The sequence below is a fragment of the Ambystoma mexicanum genome, chromosome 1p (genome assembly GCF_040938575.1).
Source record: "Ambystoma mexicanum isolate Mex_15411 chromosome 1p, UKY_AmexF1_1, whole genome shotgun sequence".
NCBI classification, from domain to species: Eukaryota; Metazoa; Chordata; class Amphibia; order Caudata; family Ambystomatidae; genus Ambystoma; species Ambystoma mexicanum.
The window spans coordinates 823,978,257-824,004,415 of NC_090921.1; the positions used below are offsets into that span (position 1 = coordinate 823,978,257).

General features: G+C 46.3%; 1 protein-coding gene across 4 annotated transcripts in view; it reads right to left on the reverse strand.

Moving 5' to 3' along the window:
- POLR3GL (RNA polymerase III subunit GL) overlaps positions 1–26,159 on the reverse strand; it is a 304,240-nt gene that overhangs the window by 196,719 nt on the left and 81,362 nt on the right. For all 4 annotated transcript variants that reach the window (XM_069652578.1, XM_069652595.1, XM_069652587.1 and 1 more), the window contains one exon: positions 17,006–17,135. In XM_069652578.1, the coding sequence (XP_069508679.1) occupies positions 17,006–17,135 (130 nt within the window). The remainder of the gene's footprint in view (positions 1–17,005; positions 17,136–26,159) is intronic.

Genomic DNA, 26,159 nt, shown 5'->3' on the forward strand with positions numbered 1-26,159 from the left:
CCATCAGAGTTAAATCATAGTGAAAAAGGGTTGTGATGAATCTCCAGACCATATGCAATCACTGGCACTACTTTGGTTTCATAAAATTTAAGGGCCGGCAACAGAGAAAATCTCCCATATCTATTATTAAAATGACACATTTGCGATAATAGCATTTTCGCTTTCTCTTTCAAATGAAGAACAAAGGCCATTTTACTAGGATAATAAAATATCAGAAAGCCCCACATATTTAAACTCATCCACTACTTGAATCTTACTGTTCTTAATCCACCAAGTCTGGGACTTCTTTTTATGTTCTGCAGAAAAAGTCAAGTGTACAATTTTAAGTTTGACATTTTCCAGACTAGTGTCATTGGGTAACAAACAGCATCAGGAACAGCAAAGTTGGGCAGCTAAGCAGTGATATTCCAAACTACCACTCACAGCTCTGGCAATCTAGCTCTTGCCTTTTTATGTTACCATATAAATCTAGTGATTTGTGACTCAACTGTACAAATTGTTCAGGCCAGCGGCTGCACCAGGGCATTCGTGCAAAAGAGAAATTTCCGCATAGAATTAATTTTGGTCAAGTAGTTGAGACCATAACGTTTTTAAGGCACATTTGGGACGTGAATATCTAAGCCGGAAAAAAATGGGGTTTTTTTTTGGAAAGGTAGGGTCCCATGGATGATCAGACTTAAATGTTATGTCTTCGACTTGCCAAAATGTACCTCATATGCATCAATAGACCCAAAGTCCAGGGGAAAAGAAGAAGCTGGATGGAGGTATGAAATCAGCACAAAGCAAAATTCTGTTTTACTCGACCATTAGTATCGCAGAAAATGTAGTGTGTCCCCCAGTGTTATGGAGTACCTTTGAATCTTTTCCAGGAAGAAGAAATGACAATGTTTGTGTCATATCAAAATGATGACGTCCTTTTGATTCTTGCGAATGACGACATCCAATCCCACGTATTCTCTTTGGAGTATTGATGGCGACACATGTGCTGGTCAAGGGTTACTCTAAGGCCAACTTTGAATGCTATGAAGAAATGAGGTTCCTATTCAGCAGGACAAGTGAATTCGTCCTCCATTAGATGGATGTTTACTGTGCATGAAGAGCAAAAAAAGTGTTTTTATGAGAAATGTCACCCAAGACACAAGATTCGGAAACTTAATAAGAGCTGAAACAGGATAACCCCTGATGAATGTCCTACTGAACTAGTGCGAGGGACAGATTGGTTTCTTCTTATGCAGATATATGAATTGGATCATTATGGCAGTATTTGTGCCATTTGTGTTATGTTTTAAAAAAAGTGTGTTATAAATTTCGGGTTCATGACTTTTTTGTTTCTGTGTTTTGTATTTGAACAGTGTTGTATGGGTGATTTGAATATGTTTTAGATTTGTAATCTTTATGAAATAATATTGTATGTGTACTTTTAGATTACAACTACTGAGTCCATTTTTTCCAGACTGAGAGTAGCTGGGAGGAGCAGTAGGTCACCATCTAAAAACTTTGTATGTGTTAATTCCTAGCTCTTTCTTTTGGTTATTACATGCTGTCCATCCCAGACAGTAGAGATAGGTTCACCCAGGAGTGGGTGAAGTGTTTTGGGTATTCTTTGATATGTATTATATTGATTACCCCAATTCTTAATGCCAGCAGTTCAACCGATAATGCAAATAGAATTGGAGACAGGGGGCAGCCTTGTAGGGTCCCAGTGTATAGAGAAAATGGTGGCGACAAACAGCCATTACTATGCACGAATGCCTGAGGATATAAATACAAATATCTCACCATGTCCGGGAAGTGCTCCCACAACACCAAATGTACAGCCGCAGTGTGTGCAATCAAAGGCCTTTTTGGCACTGAGTCACAGGAAATCGTCTTCAGGACCTTAAGGAACTAAAAGTATGCCAAGTAATTAATTATCAAAATGTACGACACGTACTCTGTACCATTGAGTATTGGTTTGGTCTTTGTGGGAAAATCTGTGAATGATGCCATCCAGCCTCACAGAAGAACAAGTTACCTACCTGTGGCAACGTTCTTTCGACTAGAGTTCCTCCTGTGTAATCCTCATCTCATGATTTCTCTATATTCAGCTTTAGCCTACAGAACATGTTTCCAGCAGGGGGCACTGCGCGTCGATGCCTGTCGACTCGATGTCTCTCGAAGGGCTCCGTCTCCAGGTCGATGCCATAGATGGTATATAGCACACGCAGTAGCCAGTGTCTTCAGTTCCGTTTTGTACGTGTATTGAATTATCCTATGCCTGACAGTTACTCACCCTGAAAGAGCGTAAACTTTAATAACAAGGAACTTCAACAGCACAGTAGGCTGGAAGGGGCGATAAGGAATACGTGGGAGGAACATCTGGGCAAAAGAACGTTACCACGGGTAAGTAACTTGTTCTTCCAATGGACTATGTTCTCCCACGTATTCCTCATCGTATGACAGACTCCCAAAGCAGTGCTTGTATTTCCGGAGGAGGGAGTCTGAATTTTCCAGTCCTTAATAATAATTTAGGAGTTCCTTATTGGTCTGCGTGTACAGAATGTAACACTGCCTTCCCAAAAACACCTCCCCGGCCTGAGGAAGAGTCCAGACTATAATGCTTGGGGAATGTGTGGATGGAGGACCATGTGGCTGCCGCACAAATATCCTGAATTGGGACTCCCCTCTGTAACGCAGAGGAAGTAGCCATGCCCCTGGTCGAATGTGCCCTGAGACCCTCAGGAGGATCTTTTCCAGATAATCTGTAGCATTCAGAGATTCCTAAAAAGATCCATCTAGATAAGGTTTGTTTTGAGACCGCCATACCCAATTATGGCCTGTGCTACCCACAAAAAGTTGATAATCTTGTCTTAATTCAGACATCCTGGAAATGTAGAAGCAAAGTGCACTTCTTGGGTCATGCCTGTGTAACCTCTCCTCTTCCTTTCCAGGATGAGGTAGACGATAAAAAGAAGATAGAATGATTTTATGAGTTAAATGAAACTCAGACAAAATGTTGGGTAAAAAGATAGGTTTAAATTTAAGGACCACTCTATCCTGTGCATGGAGACTTTCAGGACACGGCTTGAAGTTCACTCACCCTACAGGCTGATGTAAGAGCTACTAAAGGTTGGTCTTTAAAGTTAACAATCTAAAATGACAGGAGTGAATGGAGCACACATTAGAAATTTCAAAATTAGGTTGAGATCTCAAACCGGGACTTGAAAAGGGACCAGAGGAAATACATTTGCCAATCCTTTCAAAAACTGTATAACCAGTGGAATTTTGAAGAGATAACTCTCTAGAGGAGTGCTTAAAAATAGATAGCGCTGACGGATACCCTTTAATTGTGCCAACCTGGAGCCCCAGATTAGCCAGGTGTAACAAGAATGATAACACCATGGGTGTACTGCATGCAAAAGCGTTCACATTCTTATCCCTGCACTAGCTGCAGAACTCGTTCCAATGACAGCGATACACAGATTTTGTTGTTGGCCTGCTGGCATCTCCATCACATCTTCCAGGAGGTCCCAATCCTTTTATCTCAACCTCACAGAAAACATGCATGAAGATTGAATGCCCTGACCTCTGGATGGAGAACCCGGCCTTGCTCTCGCGAAAGAAGATCCTTCCTTTGCGGAAGACGAATTGGAGGGCAGATGGACATGTCCAGAAGGTCTGGGTACCTCGTCCTCCTGGCCCAATCCGGAGCAATCAGGATCATGGACTTTCGGAACGTTCTCAACCTCCTGATTACTCGAGGAATGACGGGGACTGGAGGAAATGTGTACAGGAGTAGAAACTCCCAGTCCACTACAAACACGTCCCCTAGAGCTCCTCTTGGGGTAACTCCCTGGAGCAGTACAGCTCTTAACTTCCTGTTGGCACTGGTCCCAAACAGATCCATTGAGGGGTTCCCCAAAGGGCGAAGATCTCTTGAAGGACTTCCTGAGCTAGTTCCCACTCGTGGGAGGCTGTGCTCTGCTTGCTGGGAGTGTTCGCCGCCATGTTCTCCTCTCCAACTAGGTGAACGGCCGACAGGGAGATTCCTTCTTGAATTGCACAGAACCAGGGCTGTATTTCCTCTCTGCACAGTGGTAGTGACCCTACACCTCCTCTCTTGTTGAGGTAGTACATGGCCACTGTGTTGTCTATAATTATCAGGACATTCTTTCCCCTTACAGAGGGCAGGAAGGTCTTCAGCGCTTGTCTTATTGCCCTATGCTCCCTCGTGAGTGAAGCGTCCGTCGCTACAATTATCTCCGGCCATGTTTGCCAAAAAGGTTCTCACTTCAGAATGTTTTCCTGGCAGGTCCACCACAGAAGGTCTTGTGCTACTCTGCTTGGAACCTGAAGAAGGTCTAGTAACCTGCATGAGAATTGTAACCAATTGAGTTCTGAGAGCCCATTGGAGTGATCTCATTCTCAGGCGAGCCTCTGGCACCAGGAAAATTTGTATTTGTAGTTGTGTTGCAGGATGCCATGAAGCCGAGCAACCTAAAAAAATAAATAAAAAAGAATAAATCGAAGGACCGAAGATGCTGGGCACTCTGGAATTTGGTCACCATCTGCAGAATGGCAAAGATTTTCCCAAGGATGCATCTAGGACTGCGCCAATGAATTGGAGCCTTTGAGATGGTATCTTGTGGGACTTTTTGTAATTGAGGGAGAAGCCCAGTCTGTGGAGGGAGTAACAGGGGGAGCTGAGGTATTCCAGGGCCTTTTTGGGAGATTGGGACCTGATCAGCCAATCCTCCAGGTAAGGGTAGGCATGAATCCCCCATCTCCTGAGACTTGCTGTCACCAACAACATTAACTTGGTGAAAACCCTCGGGCGAAGTTCAGCCCAAAAGGCAGAACTCGAAACTGATAATGAGAACTGCCAACGGCAAACCTCATGTACTTTTGGTTCTTGTGATGGATTGGCACATGAAAGTAAGCATCCTGAAGGTTCAATGATACCTTACAGTCCTGGAGCTGGAGGGCATGAAGGATCTGAGAAAGGGTAACGATCTTGAACTTGACCTTCCTGGGGAACTTGCTCAAGTCTCTTAAGTGCAAAATGGCTCTCAATCCTCTGTCCTTCTTGGGGATTAGGAAGTAAGGGGAGTCCCAATCCTTGTTCCTCTCCGCCAGATACCGGTTCTAAAGCACCTTTCTCTAGCAGGGTCAAGATTTCCTGCATAAGGAGCGGACCTGGAACTTTGAAAGAGCGGTGGATGCCTCTGAGGCTTCTTTAGAAAGGGAGTAACCCTGGGCAACTGTTTCCAATGCCCATGCATTTGAAGTAATACCCCGCCATTCTTGCAGATGCTGTGAGAGTCTGCCTCCCACCGAGGTCTTGTGGACTAAGGCCTCAGAGAGGTTTTGAGGAGGCTGGTGCTGCGGCTGATGGTAAATTGGCCGTTGCCTGGGAGGTCTTAGTACCTCTTCCCTGTCCACCACGGGGGAATCTTCTCTGATCTATTTAATTCGACAGTCCACTCCCTCTTCCAACTGAGGAGTAACAGCGAAAGAACCTGCCCCTCTAAGCCGATCCACTCTGCGAGTTTGCGGTTGTCTGATTGCAGCAGCAATAGATTTGGCTTCTGCTTTGGAGGTCTGCAGGTTCTCGAGGCTCTCGTCAGCCTTGCTGCCAAATAAATGTGTGCGGTCAAAGGTCATGTTTAGAAGTCTGGACTGCACATCTGGAACAAAACCAGACTTTCTCAACCAGGCAAATCTGTACATTACAGTACTCGCCGCCATAGCCCTGCTGATACTGTCAGCAGAGTCAAGACCAGTCTGGAGGGATTCACACATTGCATCTTTGAAATCTTTGACAATGTTTAGAAATCTGTCTCTTTCTTCCCCTTTAGGGATTTGTTCAGCGGCCATTGCTATGTAATCCCAAAGGGTGAAAGTGAACTTAGCCAGGGCACACGTGGCATTTGCCGATTTAAGGGCCCTACTCCCCGCAGAGAAATCCTTTTTAGCCAAAGTGTCATAATGCTTGTCATCTCTGTTCGGGGGAATAGTTGGGTATGCATTTTGTTTGGATGTAGAAGTCTCAGCCTGAACTATCAAACCTTTGGGAGTTGGATGCTTTGTCAGATAACAGGGGTCACTGCTCGACATTCTGTACTTACTTGTCAATTTTTTATACAGTGCCATTCACTTGCCTTTCTAGGGCTACATGAAAAGAAAGAATAGGGTCCTCCTGGGGTCCCTTATCTAGAATACCGGTGAGATCGTCCTGTTCAATCAGAGGTGCAGGCCTACTCCAACCTAGATATTCTACAGCTCTGAATATCAGTTGTCTGTAGGATCCATCAGTATGGTCGGAAGGATCTGGTTTTCCAAACTAAATTTCTGTCCAAACCATTTGCTGTCTGTAGGGTTTCCTGAAGATTTTTTTATTCTTGATTCCTCAGAAATCAAGGCTTCTGGGACACCTGGTGTCCCATACTGCCACCCAAACAGAGGTGACTCCTCCGAGGATGGCTCAATATCCTCATAAATTGAGTAAAGTGACTAAAAAAGTATTTCCTTGGTAATGGGGTGTACGTTTTCCTCGACATCCCTCAAGGGTTTTCAATGTTAGCCGACAATGGTGTCAAAGTCTTCAAAGCCAAGGGCTGCGACGGCAGTGGCGTAGAGGACTTTTTAGGCACTGACATCGGCGCGAAGGACATTGATGGCTTTATTTTCAAACAAGTCTTTTCTCTACTCAAGAGAACCTCCGAGGGCTCCAGAGGAGTTTTCTCCTTGATACCTGGGCCTGGGGGCGCAAAGGCTTTGTCTTTTTCCTTCTTTTTGCTGTGTTTGTCGACATGGGCATGGCTCTTATCTTTCTTCGAGGGGGTTGCAGCCCCACTCTCAAATTAAGCATTTTAAGTCTGAATCTCTCCCATTCAGCCGGTGAAGCCAATTTGGTCAGGCAAGTGACCCGTTACGGGGAGGAACTCGACGACGAAGATGGTGATCTGTGGCGCTTTTTCTTCGAACACTTTGAGGATGATGACATGTGGTTTGAGCCACTGCATGACCGGGACCTTTTTTGCTTTCTTTCGATGAGGAGAGACATCTCACGACTCGGAGGATCGCTTTTTTTACGGAGTCGTCGAAGGGGATTTAAGAGACCTACCTGCAGCTAACTTCCCGCTACGCTCTTTCATGGCTTTTGCTGTCATCGATAGGCAAGACCCACACTACAATGTTAAATGAATGTATACTAGGCACCACAGACACACCCGATGGGGGTCCGTTAGGGACATTTTCGCCCCGCAGACTTGACACTTTTTGAACCCCGATTTCGGAGTTGATGATGCCGACGACAATGCCATTCTTTATCACTGAACTCAAAGGTTTCTAGTCAAGGAACCGAAGCGCACCGATTTCCGAAGCGATGGCTCTCGCGGAAAAGCAGAACTGAAGTCAACAGTCGCTGCGCATGCTATATACCATCAATGACGTCGACATCAACACGGAGGCCTTCGAGGGACATCGAGTCGGCAGGCATCAACGTGCAGCACCCCCTGCTGGAAAAAATGTCCAAAGCAGCTAAAGCTGGATATCATAACATGAGGAATATGTGGGAGGTCACAATCCATTCGAATGACATTTTGCCAAAATCTTGGCATCAGTACTGATGAGGGAAATCAGCCACAGAGAGGCCTATTTGGTTCTTCTCTTGCCTACTGGGTAGCACTTTAGTTGCTCGTACATGTAGTGAGGGAGAATACCCAAAACCCAAAAACGTGACTTTGATCACAAGAGCCATTTCCGGGGCAAGGGCATCAATGTTTACTAAAATCAAATTGGAATCCCATCACGCCCAGTGGCCTTTCCTCCATGCAGGCATTTAATCGTTCTTGTGATGTCACTTTCAGCAACATGCGCATTGATTAGTTGAAGATTCTACACCATGATTTGTGGGGAAGGCTCAGCCCATCAAAGAATCTATTTAACAAATTCTCCAAAGGACTCGGGAATGGCATGCACATCAGTATAAAAGGAGGCAAACACATGCTAATCCCTTTAAGATCAGTAACTATATCATGGTGATCATTTTATACAGGGCTAAAACCTAGCATGTTGTTGGCAAGTCAACATAAATGCCCACATAACCAGTGTCCTGTTCTCTCGAGCAAAGAAAGTTTGTGCACTTTTCGTATAACATCTGGATCTTGTGTAGGGTGCCCAGAAGCCTGGGATTACAAGTCTCCTTGAGCTTCTCAAGCTTTGTTTTCACTCCATTATGAAGGACACTTTTTCATTTGATAACATTTTGGTTTTGTGGCGGCCACCAAAAACACAATGGCCGCACACTGTCATGCTGTGCGGGTTCAGTCCCTTTTGGACTGCTTGGAAAGGCTGTTGCGTCATAGCGGCAGCCATTTCTTCCTCCAAGATGGCCGGTGCTAGGCTCTGCAAGTGTGCAGAGCCGCGGTCTAGTTGTTTGGACCACCCCGGCTGCAGCATTTATGCTCCTGAGAACACTGCGACCGCACGTCTCAGTTCTCGGTAGCCTTGCTGCTGGTTTGTGCTCCTTGCTCAGCGCTTGCCCTTGTTTTCCTTCCTTCTTGTTTCCTTCCTCCTGGCCTTGCCTCCTGGTCCTCTGTGTTTCCTGGTCCCCCCTGGCTCTTCCGTGTTGCTTACTCTGCTTGTTGCCTACACTGTTGTGGACACAGATATCCACATTGGCTGCTGCTCTACATCCCAGACATCTTTACCCTGCTGTGGACACAGATTTCCACCTATTCTGCTGCTCTTCATCGGAACATCTACAGGTTTCTCCCCTCTTCTGGGGTTTTTCTCCTGTTTTGAGCAGTTTCCCCGGTGCCAACCTGCTTGGACTTTTAGTACTAGCAGGGTGACGTCACCCCTTTCTTCACGAGATCCGCACTGCAAAGTCAAAACACCGTCCAAGAATAAGTCTTCCTCCAAGTCTCTTCAGGTGAGCCCTGGCTCTTTATCTGTAAAACCTTACACACACACAAACACCTTAAAGGCATCCCAGCATCAACTTAGAATTACCCCCTTACTTAAATGTGTCACCCAAATGTTTTCCATCAGCTTCAGAATGCACTCACAAATGTCAAGATAGTAAGGAACAGTTAAACTGAGCTCCACAGAGGGGATTGTCTGAGTTTTGGAGAGATCTTGCTATTCACGGTGACTGTGCTATGATCAAAAGGGTAAAATTGGGTCGATATCACAACTGCAGACCATAGAAATGACGTGGATACCTTAGGAGTTTAGTGAGGTCTGGACTAAGATTCTCCATTTTTGTACTTACATATGATTTTATTTGCATTTTTAAAGTCATCCCTTTCCTTTCTTCAATGGTAAAATGTGCATAAAGCACTGTAACTGCAAGTGGTAACAAATACATATTTTCCCATGAAATGTATCAGGAAGGTCACTATTTGTGAAATCATTATGGAGTCTTAGAAGCTTTGGCTAAAGTCTACTGTAGCTCCATCCTCTCTGATGCCTTCATATATTGTTCTCGGAAACTGGGCATTAATACTGTTATAAGACCCTAGAAGCTCTAAGTTAAGGGCAAATTTTGTTTTAGGCCTAGGGATTGTAAATCAATTTTCCACTCCAGGAAAACCATGGGGGAGGGGGAAATATGGGTTAAGGACCCCCTCCACAAACTGGCAGATAGCCATAATAAAGAAACAATATGGTCAGGGATTTTCCAAATCCATCTGTATTTTTGAGAAAGCCATTTTTCCAAGCACTTGCATAGCGATACCCTACTATACCCATCTTTGGCATCCTCCAGCTGCCTTCTCACCTTGTCACACTGCCTCTTTCACGGAAGGGCACACATAGGACAATCATTTAAAACTGGTCCACCTTCTTCTGGTCTCATGTTGCTGCTTTTTTGCGCGCAGAGTCCTATTCCTATTTTTTTCTAATACAGTAGCTACGGCTGACTTCAACAAAACCTAAAAATGAAGCCAACCCTTTTTCAGAACGCATCCAACTAAATCAATATTGCCGTCCCAACAACCCAGATAAAAAAAAACTCCCTTTGTGTCCACTACTGTTATGTAATGTAATGTAAATGTAAATGTAATGTAAACCGAATTTGTAGAGCACTGACTAAGGCCCGGAGGCATCTAGGCGCAGGGAGAACAGCAAGTGAAATGAACCAGCACTAAACAGGAATCATAGACACATTGTAATGAAAAAAGGTACGTTTTCAAATCTTTCCGGAAGCTTAGATAATCACTTATCTCCCATAACTGTCGGGGAGAGAGTTTGATATAGTTGGTGCCAAAGTTGAAAAAGCTGGACCTCCCGCCCTTGCATGACAGAAGCGTGGAACTATCAGAAGATTCTAGGAGGGTGACCTAAGATTCCATGTGGTGGCATAAGGAATCCATTTGTCTTGGAGATATCCTGCACCGGCATGATGGTGTGTCCGGAGAACAGTGCAGAAGATCTTGAATTTGACGCGACTGCTAACAGGCAGCCATTGCAGCTGCGGAAGAAGGTCCTGGAGTGAGCCAAATGGCTGGCTCTCAAGGCCAGCCTAGCTGCAGCATTTTACAATAGCTGCAGCCTCTGGATTAGAAAGGTATGTTGACCCTTGGGGGACACCACAAGTGAGAGCAGTTGAGGAGCGTTTGAAAGGGAATAGAGAAACAATTTGTGTACGCTCTGATTACAAATAAGTGAATCAGGCCAGTGCAAGGCCAGTGATTCCTGCCTGCACAGAAGCAAGATGATATGGTCGATTGTGTCAAAAGCTGCAGAGAGGTCAAGTACCAATGTCATCCCGGACAGAGATCTACACTGCCTCGGTACTACTAGGAGGCCGGAAGCCAGATTGAAATGGATGCAGGAGGGCCTGGGATTCAAGGAAACGGGACAGTGGCTTCCAAAAGCTTCATGATACCAGGAAGCAGTGAAATGGGCTGATAGTTGACTGCAAGGGCAGCATCAAGCTGTGGTCTTGTCAGATTTTTTGCTCACCTTTGTCACAGTGTGCGAGGAGGATGAGGAGACTTGTCTCTGGCAGTGTTTCTGGTGAAGATTAGAGTCCTGAAGAAATGGATGTCCCTCTCCGGTCGCCACGCTACGCTGTAACAGCCAGAGTAGGACTCTGTAGAGAGTGGTAAAAAACCCTTTACAAAATCCCAGAAGGAGAAGTTGCGAAAATCAAGATCTCAGTTGCCAAGTGAACAAGCAATAGGAATGCCAATGAGATACGGAAACAAGTGATCCCGGAGGATCGCAGGAAACACAGAAGCAGAGCGGAGACTGAGGTAAAAGGGTAGGTAGCAATGTATCTCGTAGACGCAATGGTAAAAATTAAAGGGCTGGAATGCAAGAGGCTGAGTAGGAACAAGGAATACAGGAAGAATACAAGAAGACAAAGGTAAGGAAAGCAGGGAAATAAAGGAGCGCTGAGCCAAGGTTCAAAGCGTTAGCTTAGCGTTGAGACACGCTGCAGGTTCCGCGGCAGTATGTTTTGAAGCCGGCACACACAGAAACGCCACAGAAACGCAGGATCCTGAGAACGGGAATTTGTGAAACCAGGAAGAGAATGGCAAGCCCCGATTGCCCTGCACAGTGGCAGCCATTTTAACAGGGAGTAGTCGAGATGATCCAGCCGAAGGGAAATGCTATCTATTCTACAAAGGCCAAGATGGTCGAATCATGACAGCATGCCCCCTCCTCAAGGCCATCCCACCTGGTTTGCCCGGGTGAAGGCGATGGAATTTGAAAAGAAGATCGTCGCATGTATAAAGGAATGGGGCTCCCAAGATCTCTCTGAAGGGGGGTAACCCTTCCAGTCCACCAGGTACTGTAAACAGCCTCTTCGAAATTGAGATTCACAAATGCGGGCTTCTTCGTATTGTGGGGAGGAATCAAGAAGAATTGGTATCAGGGTGATGGAAAGGCTTCAAAAGTGATACATGAAACAACAGATGAATCCGGTTCCAAGAGATAGGCAGCTGTAAGCAAAAGGATACCGGATTGATATTTTTTGTGGAATGGAAAAAGGACCAAAGAACCTCTGAGCCAAATTGGAAGGACACAAATAGTGAGATAAGTACTTAGATGAGAGCCATATTGTATCCCCAACAGCATAAGGTGGGGCAGCCTCCTTTTCCGATCAGAAATCTCTTAATTGCTTGTAGGGCCTGAGAAAGGCGGTGCATGGCATTGTTCTGAATGTCGCAGAGACTGGAAATCCAGTGTTCAACTGTAGGTACATTGGATTGATCTTTGGGATTTTAAGGAAAAACAGCTAGGTGAAATCCATAGGAACAGAAGAATGGACTATGTTTCATGGAAGAATGTGTCGTACTGTTATATGAAAATTCAGCAACATGAAGTAAAATCACCCAATCACCTTGTACCTGTGTGGAATAACACTATAGGAACTGGTTGGTTCCTTCTGTGATGTTGTTGCTTTGTGGATGGTACCCAGAGGATATTGCTCTTTCGATTCGTGTTTTGCGACATAACTCCGACCAAAACCTGGATACATACCGAGATCCACGATCAGAGATTATGGTATATGGTAATCCATGCAACCTGAATATGTCCATAAAGAACACATGGGCCATTTTATGTGCAGTGGATAACTTATGCAATGGTGAGAAATGTGCCATTCTAGAGAACACGTGACCATTGTAACTGTAACTGTACAGCCTTTGGAAGGAGGTAGCTCTACAATAAAAATCGGTAGAGATGATATCCCAAGGCCTGGTATACGAGGCAGGCTGATGGAGAAGTCCCATGGGTTTACCTTTTGCTGGCTTAGTTTGACCGCATACAAATGTTTTTATGTGTTGTACAACTTATTCTTTCAATGTGGGCCACCAGAAGTGATGCTGTACGTTGTCATAAGTAGCATAGATTCCCCTGTGACCTGCTGCAAAGGAGTTATGGCAGTTGCGCAAGATATGGATCCTAGTCCTCTCCAAAGGAATAAATAAGCTGTGATCTTTGAACAGGAAACTGTGTGTTTTATGCAATCGCCAAGGATTAGATTGAGTGATGTGTAAATCATCCGGTGAACTCATGGTATCTTGTTTAACCTGTGTCAAGAAGGTATACACAAAACAGATAAAAATTTTATCCTGTAGAACTGTTTGGTACGGTATGAACAAGGCGGTTTCCAATTGATGTTTCCGCGAAAGTGCATCTGCAATGCAGTTTTCTGTGCCTGGAATGCATGTTAGTTTGAATTGGTATTGTGCAAAAAAAGAACGCCCATCTAGCCTGCCGACTGCATTCCAAAGATTGTAGAGCCTGTAAATTACGATGGTCTGTTCTTATTAGAGCAGGATATCTAGAGCCCAAAAGAAGATGATGCCATTCCAAACATGCATGGTGTATGGGTAGGAGTTCCTTCTCAATAACACAATAATGGCGTTCACTCTCTGTTAGTGTTCTGATAAGGTAGGCAATGGGATACTCTTCGTTATCTTCCTGCACTTATTTCAAAACCGCTCCTATACCTATACCTGCTTCAGATGCATCTGTCTCCACTATGAAAGGCTTGTTCACGTCTGGTTGTCGAAGTATGGGTTCTTCATTGAACAGTTGGTTTAGAGAATGAAATGCTGTTTCGGTTTCGTCATTGCACAGAAAAGACACACCTTTTTTCAGTAGGTGGGTGTGATGCTGGAAATGCATCGGAGGGGCAGGTCCTCCGTATCCTTGTCCTTTACTGCCTTTTATTGTGTGTTCTGTCGTGTTTTCCGTGCAGGAGTTCATGTGGGACTCCTGGCGGTGCAGCTCTCTGTTTTGGTTTTGGTGAACAGACCCATGGGATGTTTTTGGGCACTTGTTTGTGGCCCACAGAGCAGGGTACGGGCTGGTGGCAGCTCTGTGCTGAATTGACTGGTGCCTTGAGCGTCCTCCATTTTGGATGCCCAGGCCCTGTCATTGGAATCAATAGATTCCTGATGGAGACAAGATGGCCCCCGTGGCCTCTTGCCTTCCATCGCCTGTTACGTTGATCTTCCCCGAAGTCCCGGGAAGTCCTGACTCTGTCCCTTCCCCCTGACTGGCTGTTGGGTGGAAGTTCCATATAGAATTCGTGTTCAGAAGCTGAAGTCCACTACGATGAGTAACTGGAGTAAACCTGAAGCTTAACCTTGAAGCCCTGCTGGAAGAGAAGAATTGCTGTTGCTCTCCTTCATCAATCTGAAAGCTGCTGTGTCTCAAAGGACTGACCCAGAGAGGACCTGGTAAGGCACCCTCTTCCCGAGCTACGAGAGACCATTGTGAATCAGCTGATCTTTGCCAAAGCTCCCTGGTAGACAGACCTACGACAGGCTGCCGACCGGAGACGGGGACTGCCGCGGAATCCCAAAGAGAAGGGCCCGGACTGTTGTCCGCCACCGTCGACGACTGTCGTCGTCGACCGGAGCCGCTGTGCTCCCGTTGCCTAGGAACTTCATTTGATCCAGGGACGCTCTCGCCTGTACCGCCGCCCGCTTTTTTCCACCGGAGAAGGCCAGGCCGTCGACGTGCTGAGGAGCATCCGCCAGTGGGTTTCCCGCCACCCAAAGACCACAGAGATGCCGACGACTCGACGCCCTTGCTGGGCCGCAGTTCTTCAAACTCTTTGCGGTCCAGAACTATCGACATCGAGGTGCCCCGCACGCCTCTTCCTTGCAGGACATTTACGCTTCCCCGTCGACGAGCACAGCTAGGAACGAAGCTGCCACTTCACTGCCGTAGTTCACCCTGTTCTTCATCGGACGTTCGGTGACCCGTGACTCCTGCCTTAAAAGGGAGGGCACTCAAGAAGGGCTGTCGATTCCCCGACGAGGAACGCTACAACGCCAGGTACCTTGGGGTTGCTGAACAATTGGAAAGATTCTTGTGAACAATACATGGACTGGGCTTGTGATATATCTTTATTTTACAGGTTGCCCTGGTTGGGGGATCTCCACACAGAACTGTGTCTAGTGGTAGGGGCCAGTATTCTGCCAATCAACTGCTTTCCTCTTATATCTATTGTTGGTTTCCTTTACGAACTGATTTGTGTGACATTTAACCGTACAGTTAATGCACTTTAAAGAGATTGAATAGTAATTGTGGTACCACGTAGAACTGTATATTTGCCATTATAGATAACCGAGTACAAAGTGAGTTATCATGATATTGTACATAACCTTGAAGATTAATTATATAAAGACTGTGGTTTAACTAATACAGTGTGCTGACATTCGTTTGTGGGTGCTTGGGGACTACACTGTACTTAAGAACCAGCCTGCATCACGTCCTGAGAAGCTAGGCCTTGATTGCTTGACTACGTACCAATAAAAGAGAATCTTGGCTGGGGTCCTCGGTGCCTCTCCTCTACCATATAGAGAGCGGAAGTACAGACACCCCCCTCCGGTCTTTACAGTGGGTTTTAGGCAAAACAAGTTCAGAGAAATTGGCTATAAAGGTTTGCTAAACCCAGAAATTATTTGATCTGTTTAACACTAGCAGGAGTAGGCCAATTTAGAATGGCTGATACTTTCCTTGTAAGCGAAGGAAGAGAATGGCAAGCCCTGATTGCCCTGCACAGCGGTCGCCATTTTAACAGGAAGTAGCCGAGATGATCCAGCGGATGGGAAATGCCATCTATTCCACACAGACCAAGAGGGTCGAATCATGACAGGACTTCTCAATAAATGAGAAACAAAGTGCATGCTTGATGATTGCGGGATAGAACCCCTCATAAAAGATGCATGAATTGGAGCTGTAAATAGTGGAATAACAACCGTAAGCAGAGAGTGGGTAAACCAAAGGGGGATCAGGTCTGATGGTGTGGTAGATTTAATCTTTCTAAGAGACTTCAAAATAGTATCATCTATAACCGGCTCAAAGGAAGCCATCATAGCATTGTTACTTATTAGAAAAGTAAATACCTCTCTTGCAAATAGATTTTATGCTGACGCTAAGCACGACAAGTACAACCAATGACAAAAAAGAAAAGAAAGAAAAGGAAAAAAATAAAACTAGGCCCCGAAACCTTACTAATTAAAGGTCCAGAACTGACCCATAGAAAACTGCATTGCAGTCCAGTTGGAAAGCTAAATGAATAGCTAGGTTTCTGACCCAGTTGAAGAACTGAAAGTGCCACACTTTAGATCATAGATAGCAGTCGCTGCATACTAGACTAATAGTAATATGCAAGCTGGCATAAGACTGGGACGTACAACATTTTTTCATAGTCAGATCCCACTAAAAACCGTTTGTTTTGGTGGAAACAGCAAATACATGGTCCCATTTAAGTCTTTGGGAATCCCCTAGAACCCATATAATTTAGTGTTTACACATAGCCCTTTGTGTAAATTATACTAAAAGGACTAAGCATATCCATAAAAGAAAGAGGAATTCTGGGTAAGCTACCATTTAGGCAGACAGCATGCTAAGAGAAACAAATTGATCCACCAGCAACATTATTTTTTCTGCATAAAGGTCTTTATTCTGGCAAAGTCGAAATATTCAAATACCGAAATATCATCCAGACTTGACATTAGCATTTACCATTTCAGACAAAGTTTGCAGCTTTAAAATCAGTAAAATACTGACCAAGCCCCAATAGAATAAAGCAAAAGGAATGCCTGACATATGCTTGTCTCTCATTCGTGTTCCTCAGGGGAAGACAGTTCCTAATAGGTGTCGCTTTACAGAATTGGGTGGTTCACTCACATGTGTCATAAGCTGTTCCGCTCTGATGATCTTTAACGAGCAGTTATGTTTCATATGGAACGGTAAATGCTGAAATCATTTTAAGGTTCAGAGTTGATGGCAGTTCTGACTGTAACAGTACACAGAATGTTAAATCAGAATGTCAAAGAATATTCCCATGCTCACATGTTCATCATGTTCTCTAACCTATCCGTGGGTAAACATGCAGCCATGTTCACGAGTCTGGCACCTCTAACACTGAAAGTGGCATGTGAGAACAGAGCAACAAACGCAGGGTTGCGAAGACAAAAATGCTTAGAGGCAAGCAGATGAGAGCTCACATGGAGAAAAGTGACAGCAATGCAGAGTATACCTTTCTTAGGTGCTGCAGGTTTGACAAAGTATGGCAGATTCTTCATAGCTCCTCTAAGCTCTTGCTTGAGGGCTAGCATATATTCCACCTCCTCGCCCATCAGCAGCGGGACTGGTTTGTAATCCATAGACTGACGAAATCAAGAGAAAAAGAGAGATTACGCCTGGAAATCTTCATAGTTACTGCAAGCATAAAATGGAAACATCCTTGACATCAAGCGTTCACATCCTAGTAACAGACACACGCGAACCCAGAAGCACAGTATTTATGTTTTACAGCAGAAAAACACACTGTACATAGCACACAGCAAGATTGTAGCCAACCAAGTGTTTGTTGTTTTCTAAGTGGAACAAACTAAAAGCCAGATAAATAAGTAATATTAACCTTTTGGTAAAGAACATTATGTAAGTGATCAGACAGACGTGTGCAGGATAGGCATGAGACTGGAACCCAGCTCCAACCTGGGGGAGAAGAGACATGAGCAAGAGGGAGCCCAGAACCAGAACAGGTGTGGAGGCGGGTGGGAGCCTACACGGTTTGGGAGGGAATAGTTAAAGGTGGTAGGAGGGTGTAGTGACAGTGTGCCTAGAACCAGACCAGGGAAAGAATGGAGAGGTAGCCCAGAACCAGCCAAGGAAGTGTGTGGAATGTACAGCTAACCCAGGACAAAGCCTTGGGCGGCAGTGGGGAGTGAGAGTAAGCAATACATCACCACTGTCCACAAAAAGCAGGGGAGCAGCAGGAGGGGAGCAGTCGATGACTGCAACCATTATATTTTAAGATACTGGTGAAGAAGCATAGCCAGCTCTTCACCGGGTTGCACAGGGAATGGATGCACTAGTCCCTATGATGACGTACATGATGGATTGTCAGGTAGGCCCTTGTGCTGCCATTTCATCCAGGTGGGCAGAATGGGAATTTCTGGAGGTCGCAGGGATCAGAAGGCGTCAAGTCTGGATGTGTGGGTATAGCAGATGAAAAGGTCAGGCCTTAGGTTACAGCCTTGATGCAGGATGCTAGCGATAAAAGAGGAGTTGTAAGGGATTGCACTCAGGCTGGCCACATGGGCCGCAGCATCATGGCCTTCTTCTGTGAGGGATCATTTCCAGCATTTGCGGTGATCAGCGGATATCGGGTCTGGATGTGGGGCCCTGGTGGAAGTAATGGCAAGGCCCCAGGTAAGCTTCTTGCAGGACGATGCTTCTTCAGTCTATTGAAAGTCACACCTTTAGGCAAATCAGTCTACATACCAGCTACTGATATATTTTGACAATCTCACGATTATGAAGGCCAGTCAAATATTTAGACAAGGGGGGCGTGGCTAAGCCGGAAGTAGAGCAGGTCGTGCTTCATGGCGGCCTGTGATGCCAAACCAAACGGCCTGACCGCGGCGACCCTCGGGTCCCCCTGTTCCGCCATCACTCCTGCCTCACTGTGAGATCCCCTTGGTGGAGGCAGGGGCCTTTTCTGAACCATATCCTGGGCTGCCTGGAGGTGATATGGGTCCTGCAGCTGAGCGTAGAACTGCATCCAAGATGGCGGCGGTCTGATGGATTAACAGCACTCCGCAGACGCATCGGTCACTCGGCCGCCTCAGACATCACTCACCGGGATCTGCGAGCGCCTGATCCCCCTGGAGCCCAGAGGTAACATCCATAGGTCTGGCGGTGACAGGGCTGAGTGTGAGGCTACAGAGATGGGCAGTTGCTGCGGCTGTCATGAGGCACCAGAGGTGAGCAAACCAGTGCTCTGGGCTAAAGTGATCACTGGACGAGGGAGCCCCTTCACACACTGAACTTGGCACCAACCGCGTACCGCGGCCCACTCCCTGGTGATCAGGGCTTGTTCTGGGGATAGTGTTAGGGCTCCCCACTTTATTTCTCCCCTTGCAATGGTCCTCCGTCAGCCTGGATGTTCGTAAAATAACCTTTTTGATGACACCCTCCTCTTCTTCGCCCGGTGCCCCTGCCTGTAAGCCCCACCACTGTGGTAACGCAGAGGGTTCATCCTGCTGCCCCCTTTCTTTGCCCCAGCCATCTCTCTTACGCTAGCTGTGGGGTGGTGGGACCACAGGGCGTTGGTCTATAGCATTGCATCCAGGACCATAAAGTCCGGAAGGTCCGGTGACGTTATTGCAATGATGCACACCCAGGACAAGCTGTGAAAGGCGGCACCCCTCACTGAAATGGGATCTGATGGTAGGGAATAACTGGCGGCCCCGGCCACGAAGCAAGACCTGTTACAGATGCTGGCTACGATGAAACAGGAATTTCAGAGCTTGGTTTCTGAGGTCACTCAGAAAGTTGTTGCAATGGACAAAAGGGCTGCTGTTGAATTGATGATGTGGAAAATACAGCCTGTGAAATGTGCTACGACCTTTTGTCATTGACAGCAGGACTTCTGTGTTGGAGGAACATCAGAGGCTCTTGCAGGAGCACCAAGAAGATGCTTAGAATAGGTCCAGGAGGAACAACATTCGGGTTTGAGTTATGCCTGTGCTGGTCAAGGACTCTGAGCTGCAATCTTATGTCCAGGATCTCTTCAAAACCCTCCTTTTGGGCTCGGATCACCAGAATCGGGTGCAATAAAACTGGACAGCATTCACTGGGACTACTCGTCAATTCAACTATGGAACAATCTCATCCAGGATGTTATGACGAGAGTTCCCTTTTACAAGGTATTTATGCAGGAAGCTCGCTCGCATTAGGATCTCTCCTTTAATGGTGCAAAACTCATTCTCCTTCAGGATTTGGCTCTGATGACCTTGTCTAAAACAAGAGACTTTTGTGCCTTTACCACCTGGCTGCAAGATAGGGAGATCAAGCATTGGTGGGGAGCTATGCTGTGATCTACGCTGTTGAGGGGGAAAGGAAAGCGATCAGGTCAATGCAGGAAGCAATGCTAAACATGAACTCCACTTCCCGTGACTCCTCTCCGTGCCCTCCAAAGGGGGAAGTGTTGGGAGCCCCCAGGCCTCGGAAGCCATGGCTGATAGTAGTCCAAAGTAGGAGGCCTAGGGGATGGAGGAGAGCTGCTGGCACTGGGGGATCCCACACCAGCTTACGACCCGAGATGTAGAACATTGATTCATTTGTAATGCTTGATGTACCATCTAGGGGTGCACTGATAGAGGAGTGACTTTTATAGTATCCAGGCTAGATGCAGCGGTTGTGGGTGGGAGTGCAAATTGCGCTGGTATTAGAACTGTTATATAGTTGTGGATGAGGGCTTGGGGGCTGTGGTGTGGGGGGGCTCTGGGTTTGCCACGCTCTGAACCCTCGCTCTGTGTGAGGCGACAGTTTAGTTGGTTTTGTTGGGAGGAAATGTCACAAGAGATTTACAGGGGTGGGTGGGGTACAATCTTTGGCATTTTGCTGTTTTTGGCTTTGGGCTTTTGCTTTTATTGCTTCTGATTTGATTTGCTTGCATCGACAAAAATGGAAACGTTTGGAATAGTTATCGTCAACGTTCAGTGCATGAACTCTCCAGTTAACAGGAAGTCATTTCTGAACAGGTGCCACACCCTGGGGGTTGCTGTTGTGTTGCTCCAGCAAACTCATTGTTGGCAATGTACGAAAAGAGGCTTCACAGATGCGGAAAAAAGATGGGCACAGTGATTTTGATCTCCAGTGATACTTTAGTGCTGTGGGGGTAGATTCCTTTTGGTGAAGGGGCATTTGTTTGCCCATCTGGTGACCCTGCTATCGCTCCGTCTCCCCAATGAGGGACAGGCTGATTATCTACTCTCATTGTTGCCTTCCCTAGCCTCTTTCATCGAGGGTAAGGTTCTCAGGGGTGGTGTTTTTAACCTCATACCTGGCTCTACCGTTGATAACACACTGCCCTCTTCCTCAGAGGATTATAAAAATACCAAAGCTTCAGCGAGGGTGTTGAGGGAGTTGGGTCTGGTTGAGGTCTGGAGGTTTTTGCACACATGGAAAGGGACTACATACATTTCTCACATGTGCACGGGAGGTCAGTCTAGAAATGATCTTCTCTCGTTTACTTCCTCGCTGGTCCCCTGTGTGGGGGGGGGGTCGTATCGGTCCCCAGGATGACTCTTCAACTTGCACAGGAATGGCAGTTGTATGACTCTTTTCTCCAGGATCCTGTTATTGTAGGGGACATATCGAGCATGATTAAGAATTATTTTTGGGATAATGCCAACTGTGGGTGTCCTCATGATGTGATTTAGGATGTGCTGAAGGCAGTCGTTAGGTGCAAAATAATTAGTTGCTCCTCTGCTTATTTCTTGGCTAAAAGGAAATCCAGGCAGCGTCTGGAGGCCTTCAATCGGGAAAAGGAGTTATATAATTCATGCATGGGCACTAAAAGTGCTTACAGTGTGGTGCGAATGCCTAGGGCTCACTTCGAGGCACATTCAGCTGCCGAGACCACTACCTTGTTGATCCGTACAAAGCAATATTACTATTCATAAGGCAATAAGACCAACAAATTGTTGGCGTATAAGCTCTGTCTACTTAAAACCAGGAATTACTTTGCATGTATCAAAGATGCGCAGGACTCACTTCAGCAAATGGAGGAGGAGATGCTCAAAGCTTTCTCGTCACTGTACTGAGCCCTGCTGACCAGAGGAAGTCCTTTCCTCAGAAGCGCAACAAGATTACGTTGCTAAGGTGGATCGCCCTAAGGTCGCACCGCTTATCTGGGATGAATTTGAGAACACCATTACAGAGGAGGCGGTTGGTAAGGCCTTTTGGATGCCTCCCATCCAAGAAAGCCCTGGGGCCGGATGGTTTCTCGGTCCAGTTCTACAAGACCTTTCGGGATCAGTTGGCTTTACCAATGGCCTCTCTGTTCATTTTTTCTTAGACGCGAGAGCAGTAACTGGACTCTGGGAAAGTCAGTGACTATGTTTATTTTGAAACCTGGAAAAGACCCTTCCGAGTGTGATTCATATCGCCTGATAGCATTGCTTAACAAAGATGCAAAGATTTATGCAAAGGTGTTATCCCTTAGACTGATGGAGGTTCTCTCTCCTCTCTATCATTGACCCGGATCAGACCGGTTTCATTTTTGCACCGTAGTACTCAGGATAATATTAGATGGGCGGTCAATATTATAGAAAACAGTCAAACGTCTGGCACTCCCATTATGCTTCTGGCACTTGACGCCAACAATTGGATCATGTAAATTGGGGTTTTATCCATCTGACACTGCAGGAGTTTTGGGTTTGGTGCAAAATGTACTCAGTAAGTCATGGCCGGCTATTGATCCCCCAAATCCATAATTAGGATTAACGGTAGGCTCTGTCGTTTCATTGATATCTCCGGATGGACTCACCAGGGATACCCCTTCACTCCTATCATTTCTGCTTTAATCATGGAAACTTTAGCGAGGCGGATCAGATTGAGTGCTGAGATTCATGGGATCTGGATATGCCATTCCGAACACAGGGCGGCTTTGTATGCAGACGGCGTTTTGCTGATGACATCCGATACTTAAATAGACTTCCTGCTTCGCTTCTGGAACTTGAGCATTTTCGGGCGGCATCAGGGTACTCTATTAACCTGGGGAAATCAGTAGTGCTCAATGTGTCTGAGACTTCGGATATGCTCACGGTCCTTGAGTGTACTTATCCGGTGCACTGGAGTAAGGGGAGATCAACTACTTAGGTGTTAATTTAACACCTTCTTTTAGCTCGCTTTATAAACCAAGCTTTCCCCTACTGATAGGCACCTTGGGCGATGACCTATATAGGTTGCAGAATTTGGAAATCTTGTGGCTGCTATTAATATGAATATTGTCCCTCACCTGCTCTATGGGGCATCTGCTCTGCCGCTTACGATCCCCTCTGCTCAAGTATTGGCCCTCCAGAGGAAATTGACAAGTTTCACCTGGGTGGGGAGGAGACAGAGTGGGATGCAAGATCCTGCAGGCGAGTACATTTAGGGGCGGGGGCTGAATTTTTTCGATTGGGTTCCCTCCTTTCCTCCATGAATACATGCCTCTATAATTGGGATAGGGCGCTAAGGCATTCCGATTGGGCTGGGTCTTCTCCCCCCATTTTGGGATTGTCCCCACTTTTCCCCTGGGCTTCTTCCAAATGCCTTTGTGGTTTGGCACCGGGGTGGCCTTATGCATCTCTCGCAACTATATCAAGGGGGGGGGAGCCCTCTCTCGTTCCTAGAGTGTAGAGTGTAAAGATCACTATCATGTCACCGAAAATGATCGGTTCTCATATTTACAGCGGAGGCATTGGGACTCAAACCCTCTGACTCTCAGGGTAGGTACTCAACGGCCTCTTGCACTGGAAACTAGAATTTGGCAAAGGGCTGATACCAAGAAAATCTGTTTGGTTTGTCGTCCGGTGAACTCCCCTATATGGCCTGTTGGGAAGGGATCTTCAAGGCCCTGGCTCAGAAGATTCTAGGGGGAGGATTTGGCAAAGAGCCGCTAGTTTGTCCATATGTGTAACTGATAGGGAATGCGCATACACAATTTTGTTTAGATGGCACATGACTCTGTTTTCACGCGAAGGATCCTGTGATAACGCCCCCTCTGCTGGCAGAATTGTGGTTCCAGTGGAGCTTTGTTACACCTTTGGAGGACCTGTGGGATATCCTAGATATTTTGCAAGGAGGTCCTGGTGCTTATTGGGGTCATGGCAGGGGTACAATTGCCACTGGATCCCATGGTTGTGCTGCTGGGTTATGCCGCCGTTGGGGCATACCCTAGGGTGACCAGATTTTTACAAAAACAAAAAACTGGGATGGGCTATAGTCAAAGAAGCAGGACTGCAGTTTTATCGGACATAAACACAAAAAAAGTGACTAAAACACAACTTGGATATCAATAAAACAGCCGTCCTATTTCTATGTCGGTGGCCTGTTACGGAGTGTGTTCAGAAGCATGGAACTCTCGTTGGAGGAGAGAGGCAAGGAAGGAAGTGGGGAGGAAATGGGTGTGTGAAAAGTGAGCAGGGAGAGCGGCGCAAGGCCCAATTTCAGGATTTGTCAATCGTTTCCCGCCAAAAACCGGGACCATAGTCAGCCGTCCCTCTAGTAAACTTGAAACTCTCGGGACGCCGGGACCAATGGGCAGATACAGTGACAGTCCCGGCAAAACCAGGACGTCTGGTCACCCTAGTATACGCTCTATTGGGAACAAATTCGTCCCTGATCACTCACCTGCTCACTGCTGCCAAAGTGACCCTGTCCAGATGCTGGAGGTCGGTTGATGGCCCACAGACAGATCAATATGTGGTAGTATAAGTTGTGGGATAAAGCTTCTGCAGAAAATATTACTGCTCTAAACCAGGGGCGACTCTCCAGATACATGCAAGAGTGGCTCCCGTTCATGATTTTTGCAATAGGTTTCTGAGTCGGGCAATAGAGCCCCAATTGCTCAAACATTTTACATTGCTCTAACTTTTGAGGGTTTGCTTTTTGTGGGCGTCTGGGGGCGAGAGTATTTAGTCCCTTCTGGGAGGGGTCCCCGAGTCCTCTTCATTGCCTTTGAAGTGGGCATGTATTTTGCAGGTTCGTACAGCGAATGCCAACCGCTGTTCTTGTCTGCTTCTTGTAATCCGATGTGTGCACCCTGCCTTCTACTGCTCGTATGTTCTGCTTTCTTTTGTTTTATGCATACTTGTGACTGAAAATTAAAATAAAGATATTAAAAGAAATGTTTAGTAAAAAGATCATGAAGGACAGTACATTATTTAGACAAAGTCCCTGTGTCCCAAAGTGCTAAAATGTCTATACAGAGGCCTAATTCTCCCAGGACCACTGGAACATGTAGATGACTTAGATTATCTCTAACTGGATACTGGATATAGTAGTTATATCCTTAAAGGTTAGGCTTTTTCTGTTAAGGTGTTTACGCTCCAGGATTTTTTTAAAGGTGGAATCTGAATTTTACCAGTCTTTAAATGTTCAACATAATTATAACTGTTATTATAACTGTAACACTCAGTGACCTTTTAGTAATGAGCGATGTGCGAACAGTAGGTGAGTGGGGCATTTACTGTTGGAAGAGCCATGTCGTATAGGCTCTCCAGAAGGCAAGATGTTGGAAGCTTACTACACTGTGCAGAGGGATTCGAATTTGATGCATTTGGACGACAGAAGTCAAAAGAGGAAGGCAAATGTTGGTGTGATATGTTCACTTTTCACGAGTATACAAAGCAGAAAGGCAGCCTTATTTTGGCAATGTTGAACCTGAAAATGAGGAACGGAGGGCTGCTTCCATACTCTAATCTGAAAGGGACAAAGGCATTAACAACAGAATCTTTGCGATTAAATGTGAGACTTTCTACTGGGTATGGGGAATGTAAAGCATGAGCAGATTACAGCATTGATCTGGAATAAGGAGAATTTCCCTGTTTTTGAGAGAGAGGGAGATAGGGCAGGGAGCAGAGCAGTTCAGATAGATGAAGGGCATAAATGGGCAGAGAAGTTTGTTATAAGGATGTTAAACTAATGGCTGTTGCGCTCAGGGAATAGAGTTCAGGGTCCCTGCCCAACATGAGTAAGGAACAAGTTATTTACCTGTAACTGTTGTTCTCCAGCATGGGTCTGGCATGGATGCACATGCTCGTGAACACAAGAATACATAGCAGTACACACATGCACAACCACAGGAGGTGGCAAGGCTCAACATTAAGCATATCAACAACTCAACATTAAGCATCTCTTACCTCCTCACCAGGCCCACCTTCTGGCGAACAGGTTGGGCAGCACTGATTGGCCGACTCTGGACTCCTCCATGGAATCCCCGTCGACGCAGTAGAATCTCGTGAAGGTGTGCGTCGACCTCCACGTAGCAGCCCTGCAGATGTCCAGCAGGGGCACACCAGACAAGAACGCCATGGTAGCAGCGATCGCTCTGGTTGAATGGGCTCTCAGAGGGCTGGGCAACAGTCGGTTTGCCAACCGGTGACAGTGCATGATTCAGCCGGAGAGCCACCTAGAAATGGAAGCCTTCGAGAGGGCCTTCCCTTAGTTCACAGGTCCAAAATTCACAAACAGCTGTGATGTCTTCAGAAGGCCCTTCGTGCGGTCCACGTAGAACTTCAGCGCTCTAGCCACATCCAGCAAGTGCAAAGTCCTCTCAGCCGGCGACGAAGGTGACGAGAAGAAAACAGGTAGCACCAACGGCTCGTTGAGATGGAAGTCCGACGGCACCTTGG